Source organism: Corvus cornix, chromosome 22 (assembly GCF_000738735.6).
Source record: "Corvus cornix cornix isolate S_Up_H32 chromosome 22, ASM73873v5, whole genome shotgun sequence".
Classification (NCBI taxonomy): Eukaryota; Metazoa; Chordata; class Aves; order Passeriformes; family Corvidae; genus Corvus; species Corvus cornix.
Genome location: NC_046351.1, coordinates 4,029,522 through 4,038,393, shown reverse-complemented (window position 1 = coordinate 4,038,393; position 8,872 = coordinate 4,029,522). Strand labels below are relative to the sequence as shown.

Genomic DNA, 8,872 nt, shown 5'->3' with positions numbered 1-8,872 from the left:
GTGTAAAAGCAGCCCAGGGAGCTGCAGCCGGGCTCGGACGGGAGATGGAGCTGTTGGCCCGGGATTCCCGACACCGGAGCCGCCGCAGGGATAAAATCACCCCCGGCTGAGGTTTGTGCTCGCTCTTTGCATCACAAGCCTCTAAACCGCACTATTCCCCCTCCAGCTCTCTGCAAACGGGGCAGCTGTGCACCAAAATTCCTCTTTTTACGGCTTTTTCCAGGCAGGGAAAACATTTTCGGTGTCTCTGCCTGGATGGGGGGTGTTCATTCGTGGAGACGGGGGATGCCGGGTGCTGTGCAATGGGAGATTTGGAGGAGACTCTGAAAAAACAACCTCAGATTTTACTGTATTTAGACTTCGGGGTGTGTTTATTATCACCCTGGCAAACCAGAAACTCTCCCCGTCCTCGCTCCGTGTGAGGCTCCTGTGCACGCTCCAGGATTTGGAGTATTTAGCTAATTAATTAATGAATTTCTCTGGTCCAACAGATCGCTCCAGGGGGCCCAGGGGGCTCCGGGGTTATTTGATCCGGCTGTCCTTAAAGGACACGAGGGTTCAGACTGTGTCCCCACATCCTGCTTGGGTGCTCCTGGAAAGTTCCGACCTTCCCTGCTGAGCCAACGGCTCCAATAATCGCCCTAAAGCCCCGTTCCCCCGTGGTGGGTAAAAAAACCGGGGTGCTGTGTGTGCAGGGAGGGGGAAATGTTGGTTTTGAGCTCGTCTGAGCACTGCCAGTGTGGTTCCCGTGACTGGGAGGCTGCAGCAGCTTCCCTGTGCTGGCAGGAAGGGAATGGAAGATGGGGTTTTAGGGTTAAAAATGAGTATTTTATGGTGCTGCTGCTGCTGAGGTCAAACCCTCCCCAGGGGAGGTCACGGGGCAAGGGCTGGAAGCCTCTTCCTGGAAATATCCATGTGTTCATCTCGGAAAATGGGAGGGTTTTTTATTCCATCTTCTGGGGAGGTTTTTATTCCATCTTCTGCATGGGGTGAAGTCTTTTCCTTCCTTCTTTTGGGGGAATTTTTCCTCCTACTGCGAAGCTGCAGCACCTCAGAGCGGGGGCTGTCGGAGGATGGGTCCTCCGGTTGTGAAATGCAAATAAATGGAAATAAATCACATTGAAACCGATTTGCATTGAGCATGGGCTGATCCCCAGTGTGGGCAGCGGCTCCGGGGGGATTCTGCCCCTCGGTCCCCACCTGCAGCGCTGCCCCCAGCCCTGGGATCCCAGCGGGAGCGCGTGGAGCTGCTGGAGAGAGTCCAGAGGAGGCCACGGAGCTGCTCCAGGGCTGGAGCCCCTCTGGAGCCGGGCTGGGAGAGCTGGGGGTGCTCACCTGGAGAAGGGAAGGATCCAGGGAGAGCTTAAAACCCTTTCCAGGGCCTGAAGGGGCTCCAGGAGAGCTGGAGAGGGACTGGGGACAAGGCATGGAGGGACAGGACACAGGGAATGGTTTCCCAGAGGGCAGGGATGGATGGGATATTAGGAAGGAATTGTTCCCTGGGAGGGTGGGGAGGGGCTGGGATGGAATTCCCAGAGCAGCTGTGGCTGCCCCTGGATCCCTGGCAGTGCCCAAGGCCAGGCTGGACATTGGGGCTTGGAGCAGCCTGGGACAGCGGGAGGTGTCCCTGCCATGGCAGGGGTGGCACTGGAGGGGCTTTAAGGTCCCTTCCAACCCAAACCATTCCATGATTAGGCAGGGCCTGGGTGGGGCTTAACGCCACTGAAACAGCAAACGTAAAAACTCTTTTATTAGGCAGAAATTGGAATTAGACAGAAATCAGAAAATACTCGTTGGACTGCAGCGATGCCATCAGTGGGAGCAGGGGAGGAGCAGAGGTTAACTGGGACTGTGGGGTTTGCGCCAGATCCGGCGCTGGGAGGGAACAAAGGCTCCCTCAGGCCAGGGAGGGGGCACAGAGAGGGCGGAAAATGCCGCTTCTGTTCCGCGGGGCCGGCCGGGGGCTGTCGCACGAAGGAGGCTGCCGGGCATCTTGGCTTTATCCGTTTTAATTTGTACCAGACGTGGAACACTTAGAAAAGGCTCAGCACGGCAGATTCCGGGCATGCACCGTGACGGGTTTACAAAACATCCGCGTATCACAAAGTACGGGGCACCTCAAAGCCCTGCTTTTCCGGTGGGTGTCCTGAAAGGTTTATTTTCTATTTATATATATTTATATATTTTTTTAAATATATAATATATCTTCACTTAGCTTACACCAATGCAAAAAAACCAAAACAAAACAAATTTCATTGAGGACAGTGTTATTCAGTGCCTTGCAAAAACAAAAAATACACGAGAGATATTAAACAGAGCTCGGCTCGGCAAGCGCAGCGCCACGGATGTTACAGCTCGGCCCCAGCCCGGCATCAACCCAGCACACGAGAAGCAAGAATTTCACCCATTGCTTCCACAGGTCAGAGGAATTACTCACAAATGTGATGTTTTTTAAGCATCTCCCTTCCCAGGCCCGTTCTTCCTGATGCTGTTTGCTGGTCCGGTGTGATTTAGCTGATTTCAGTCTCTTGCTCCGTGCTCGACCCCCCTGAGAATCCTTTTTGCTGCATTTTAACGTCCTGTAGGCCAAGGTGCTGAAGCATGAACGTGACTTGTCACCTAGAGCATCCAAAATAGCTTTTTCTCGGGCTGGGACACACCGTTTTGGGGGTGTTTGGGGCGTTCAGCAGTGCTTTCTGCCTTTCAAGACTGACTGGTGCTTCAGGCTCGCAGTGGCGGGGAATAAAAAATGACTTTATTTTGGTGTGCTGCTGCAGGAGGTTTTTGCAGCATGCAGGGTGCGGAGCAGCAGCTCCTTATGTACACGGGGAAGGGGTTTTTGGGGTTAAAGGGCTCAAATTGCAGCCTGGCAGCTTGAAAACCCCACAGCTGCCCCTCCGAAATCCCCAGAGGTGCTGGGGTACCCCAGGGAAAGGGAGGGCGTGGTGGCAGCGGGACTGAGGGGATAAAACCCTGCCTGTTAGCGAAGAGGATTTTTGGAAACGCTCTCGCAGGGATGCCAAGGAGAGCTCCCCTCTGCCTGGTCCCTCTCGGGGTGACCCCGAGGAGGAGGAGGAGGTGGTGAAGGCCACGTTTTCGGGCATCCGGCTCCAGCGCTGTCCTGTCTTGGTTGGGGCGGAGAAGGAAATTTGCATCCCGTTGCCTAAACCGGAGACTCCGGGGAGCGCCCCAGGGGCTCTTCACCAAGAACGACCGCAAGCGAGAACGGGGGGGCCGGGGGGACCCCACGGGGACACGGGTGACATCTCGAAGCCGCGGGACCCGGGGCGCTCTAGTGCAGGGCGAAGAGGACGAGGAGCAGGAGGGCGGCGAGGGAGGCGTCGGCGAGGTGCGGCCGGATGCCCGAGGCCAGGAGGTACTCGCGGTACTGCTGGATGCACATCTCGCGGATCACCTTGGTCACCACCCTGGTCTCCAGCTCTGCCTCCGTCTGGTTGGCGGCCGCGCCGGCCTCCGAGGAGTTCTTCTTGGCGGCCGGGCCGATGTTGTGCTCGGTGACGGTGATGTTGAAGCAGTCGGCCACGAAGACGTCCTGCGGCACGTGGCCCTGGTAGTCGCGGTAGTAGACCTGGTTGGGGTAGCGCGCGGCGTTCTGGTTCCACCAGCGGTACTCGTCGGGGCTGTCGAAGCTGTAGTGCATCCCCGACATCACCCTGCCCATGGCGTAGCCCCCCAGCCCGCCCACCACGGCCCCCGCCGCCGCCGCCCCCGCCACGTGCTTGAAGTTGGTCTTGGGTTTCGGGGCCTTCCACGGCTTTTGGTGGTAGCTTCCTCCGCTGGACGGGTTGTAGCCCTGTCCCCAGCCCGGGTAGCCCGGGTTGTGGGGGTAGCCGGGGTTCTGGGGGTAGCCGGGCTGGCGGGGGTAGCCCGGGTTGTGGGGATAACCGGGGTTGTGGGGATAACCGGGGTTGTGGGGGTAGCTGGGCTGGCGGTGGCTCCCTGTGCCCCAGCCGGGTTTGCCTTTGCCCTTCTTGGAGAAGGCGACGTCGGTGCAGACGCCGAGGAGCAGCAGCAGCAGGCAGCAGGTGCCGAGGAGCCTGGCCATGGCTGTGGGGACAAGGACAGCGTCAGGGCAGGGGCACAAACCCCCGGGCTCAACACTCCCTCACTTCTGCATCACATAAAACTCAGCTGCTCCCTTTAAATCCGGCTGCAGAATAAACAGCTTTGGACTAAATGCGTGTTTGTGTCCCCAAAAACGCCTCACTTGGATATAAAATATTTCATATATATATGTACTTATCTCTATCCCCCAACAGGACCCCTGCCGGCAATGGCAGTTTTAAGCAGTGAAAGAAAAGCTTTGGGGAGAAAATGCTTCACCTGATTGGGAGGTAAAACCCCGCTTAACCAACCTGCCCTGCCCAGTCTGAGGGTAGAAATGGGATTTCTGCTGTGCCAGGATCGATGCCGTGAACGGATTCAGCCCAATCCCAAAGCTTTTGGGCCCTCGGTGCTGCAGGGAGGGCAACGCCCAGCCTGGCCCCGGACGCTTGCTTTCCCCAGAGCCGGAATTCAGCGCGTTTTGCCCAAATCCCTGTTCAGGGGCCACAGGCCTGAGGTGAAAACCGGCATTTTTGGAGTTCAATGTGTTTGCGAACATCCCTTGACTCAGCGTTTGGCTGCTGGCACTCCGGGGGCACGCCAGGCATCTCCCCCGTTGCCTGGAGGGCTGGCAAGGCTGAAATCCCCTTTAACGAGCCATTTCCCTCCCTGTGTGCATAATCCCGCCTGGACGATCCCTGCAAATCCTTTGGAAAGACCTTCGGAAAACACCTCCCAGGCTGCAAAACCCCTCCGGGTGCCTCCCCTCGATGCCAAGGGCGCTGAATTGCTGCTCCCCTCGCGTTCAGCACGCGAGTGCAGCAACAGAAAAGGGTTTTTCCACCCTGCCCGAGGCTGAGCTATCCCCCAAAATCCCTCCTTGCCTGCTGGGGAGGGCGAGAGAAGCATTCTCAGTGTGGGTGGGCATTTCACAGCACCCCTGCATGCGCCTTCTGGCAGCAAGAAACAATTCCATTCGGGTCCTAAATGTTCGTGCTCTGCAGCGATTAATGGAGCAGCTTCCTATGGGGTCACCCCAGGAGTAACCTCAGGGCAGGCAGGAGGTGCTGAGCTTTCCCGAGATGCTCCAAAGAGGCCAAACAAGCCCCTGTTTAAGCCAGAAATTCTTCTGTTCCAACCTAGATATGGCTTTGTAGGCCACAAAAAGCAAATTCGTCTCTTTGCGTTCAGATAACGATGTTTTGTCTCCTTTTCTCCCGCCCCCAAAATCTGGTTTTATGTCCAGAAATGTTTGAATCAAAGCCCTTTAAGCTCAGCATTCCGGCTGGGATCGTTCGCAAGAGGCCTAAATAAAAATGCAGGGGAGATGCTCGAGCCTGTCCCTGGTGACGGGCAGGAATTCCAGGCTTGCCCATGGAAAAATCTGGGCGCAAGGCACCCGCTTTGGAGCGGGCTTGCTGCCTCCCTCACCCCGCAGCACCCACCCGCTGGGGGCAGGGATGAGATCAGGGGGGTTAAAAATAGCCAAAAGGCAAGGAAAAACAACCAAAGGAGCGAACGCTCCCTGGGTGCTCGGCAAAATTCAGAACGGAGGAGGAAAAATCAGCAAATTGGCCACTTTTAAAATATATTTTTGGAGATGTCGCTCCCCGCTGTGAGTTCCGAGGGGGGGGAAATCAGCCCCTGGTTGAAAAGAGGGGTTCTGGCAAAGCCCCGCAATGGTTTTATTGAAGAAATCTCAGGGTTTGAGGCTGATTCAGAAATCTTGGAGCACTGCAGCGCCTGGCAGCGCTGCCCTGCTCCTCTTAATTGCCTTTAGAGCCGAGCTCTGATGAGCAGCGCGCAGCCTCGTTTGCGCCGCGCTAATTAGCGAGCGCGGAGCTTCGCCCCAAATAAATGAATTCGCTGGCACAAACCACGGATGGGGTCAGGAGCCGCTTCCTCAGGCCCTGTGCTCGGAAATGACATTTCTGGCGTGACCGTGATATCGATACTAAATTATAGATCGAGAGGCTTCACAGGCGTTTTTTGGTTTGTTTTTTTTCCCCGACGCTTTCTAACCTTCCTCCCCCATATCCGCCCTCCTGGCGGATGCTGGAAATGAGAAATTAATTCAGGTGGTTTGTGCCGGCGGGATTTGTATCCGCGCTGGAGAGCTGGAGGAACTCCGAGCTCCCTCAGCGGAAAATGGAGGCTGCGAGGAGCGATCGCAAGCAGCAATTACGTGCTCGGGGCTGGCAAGGAGGAGGTTTCGGTTTGGAGGGGAAAAACCAACATCCGGGTGCCAAAACACCCGTGAAAATCACCTCGGGGACGGGGGAGAAGAAGCGAAGGGAGGTGGGGAAGGTGGAGGTGGGAAGATGCTCGGCGATGCTGGGAATGTCCTGGCTCCTGGAGGGGGTGAAAATTGCGGGCTGGGGCTCTGGGAATTTGCGATGAAATCGGGATTTCCCCGAAAATGTCACCTCTGGGTTTAGAAATCTCCCCCTCATCCCCTTTCTCTTTTAACGCCCCGAACCATGAGGGAGCAGCTGGCAGCCGAGGGAAAAGGCAAAACCCTCGGAGGAGAAATTCCCCACCAGCTCCAGCGCTGAATAAACGCTGAGTAAACAAGCGCCGGGCAGGAGCAGAGCTCTGGCTTTTAAGGAGACGCTGGAAATGTCTATTTTTAGGCGGCGATGGCAGAGAAAGAGGCAGCTCCCCGCCCCCGCGATGCCGCTCGGCGCTGAAACCCCCCTCACCTCTGGGTTTCTCCCTCCCGAAGCCCCTGCGCCCCGCTTGCCCCGGCACTCACCGGCTGGGAGCTCGCTGCACCGCTCGCTCCGAGGCGATTCAGCCACGGAGCTCCGCGGAGGAATAAATAGAGAGAGGGAGGAGCCGCCTCCTGGCGCAGCCCAGCCCCGCAGAGCCCGGCCAGCTCCAGCCCCTTCCCCAGGGAATACCGCGGCCAGCTCCCCGCAAAGCCCGGCTTTCACCCCAAATCGTCCCCCCCCCCGGCACGGGAAGCCACGCTGGCAGCCAAAGGAGCGCCTGGAAAATCGCGGCATTCCCATGGTTTCGTTGAAGAATTACCAGGGTTCGAGGCTGTTTCAAAAATCTTGGAATGCTGCAGCGGTTGGATTTTAAACGGAGGAAATCTCAGGGTGTGGGGCCTGCTGGGGAATTGCAGCGCTTGGATGGTGGTTTGAAGAAATGTTGGTGGGATCACCAGGATTTGGGGCTGGTTTGGGGATCTCGGAGAAGCGCAGTGCTTTGATGGTTTGTTGAAGAAATACCGGTGGAATCGGCGGGATGTGGGGCTGGTTTGGACGTCTCGGGATATCGCAGCATTTGGATTTTACACTGAAGAAATACCAGGGCTTGGGGCTGATTTCAAAATCCTGGGAAGTTGCAGCTCTTGGATGGGTTTATTGAATAAATATCAGGGTTTGAGGCTGATCTGAAAACCTTGGAATTTTGCAGCATTTGGATTTTATACTGAAGAAATGCCAAGGCTTGGGCCTGGGTTGGGAAACCTTGGAAAACCGCAGTATCCCGATGGTTTACTGAAGAAACACTGGACAGAACGATGAGGTTTGAGGCTGTTCTGGGAACCTTGGAAAATCGCAGTGCTCGGATTTTTTCTTTTTAATTGAAGAAATATCAGGGTTTGGGGCTGATTTGGAAACCTTGGGAAATTGCAGCACCTGGATACTGGAGGATATCAGTGGGGTGGGTTGGGAATCTCATGGTCGAGGCTCTGGGAGAGGGCAGGATACTTTTAGCAGCTGCTGACTGCAGCTCCAAATCCATTACCCATTATCCAGTATCCATTACCCATTACCCATTACCCATTATCCATTATCCATCATCCATTACCCCGTGGAACAGAGCTGCTCCGGGGGTTGATGGAGAGGAAACCAACCCGGCTCAGGCCTGTGGGAGAAAGGACGAATTTGTCTTTCAAACCTGTCTCCCTCCAGAGGAGTAGAACTCGCTCCCACAGTCTCACTTCATGTCCAGGAATCCCGGTGTTTAATGGGAGGAAGTGCCTCAGAAGAAAATTAACAATTGCGGGATGCTCATGGCAAGCTGGGGCTTTTTCAAAGGGTGAAAATACGTGGCTGGAATAAACAGAGAGCTGAAGACCAGAATGGGGGGTGGTTCCCAACTTTTGGGGTTACAATGGACCAGTTTGAATCCAGGGAGGTTTCTGTGGCAGTTGGGAGGGGGCCGGAATGGGTTTTCCAGAGCAACTGTGGCTGCCCCTGGATCCCTGGCAGTGCCCAAGGCCGGGCTGGACGAGCTTGGAGCAGCCTGGGACAGTGGGAGGTGTCCCTGCCCGTGGCACTGGGTGAGCTTTAAGGTCCCTTCCAACCCAAACCACTCCAGGATTTTATGATTTTAACACCAAAACCCTCCCGAGGTTTTGCTGCCCAAATCAGCCGGACCAGGAACGGCCATCCTGGACCACAGAGCACACCTGGCTGTAAAAATGGATTTTGCCCTGATGCTCCACGGCCTTGGGATCCATCTGGTTGGATCAAGTTAAAATAAATGAAAGCCATTTCTGCCTGGCAGGGAAATGGGCTGTGCTGGCAAAACACGGATATTAACCCGGGCAGGAGAAGATGAAATAGGCAGGATTAAGGTCTGTGGGCCTGGGGAAGCTCTGTCCTGCAGGGCAGATTTGTTCTGTGTGCAGATGGCTCCTGATTGCCTGCTTTGGGTTGAAACACTCACCCATGGGCAATCCAAACCCCGTGCCAGCAAAAGAATAAAAGTAAACCAGGAATGGGCTGGTTGGGATGAATTAATCCTGCATGAATCTAAAAATCAGGGGTTTACTGTCATAATTTACTCCAGA

General features: G+C 55.7%; 1 protein-coding gene across 1 annotated transcript; it reads right to left on the bottom strand.

Moving 5' to 3' along the window:
- Positions 1-1,723: 1,723 nt before the first annotated feature.
- On the bottom strand, positions 1,724-6,925 carry LOC120411164 (prion protein). Its single transcript, XM_039564373.1, has 2 exons — positions 6,821-6,925; positions 1,724-4,068 (listed from the first exon to the last, which is right to left on the bottom strand). The coding sequence occupies exon 2, from the start codon at positions 4,064-4,066 to the stop codon at positions 3,293-3,295; it is 774 nt and encodes a 257-aa protein (XP_039420307.1). The 5' UTR covers positions 4,067-4,068; positions 6,821-6,925; the 3' UTR covers positions 1,724-3,292.
- Positions 6,926-8,872: the final 1,947 nt, after the last annotated feature.

Excerpts from the sequence above, each read along its gene's own strand:
- LOC120411164 (XM_039564373.1), bottom strand. The coding sequence starts at position 4,066 with ATGGCCAGGCTCCTCGGCACCTGCTGCCTGCTGCTGCTGCTCCTCGGC.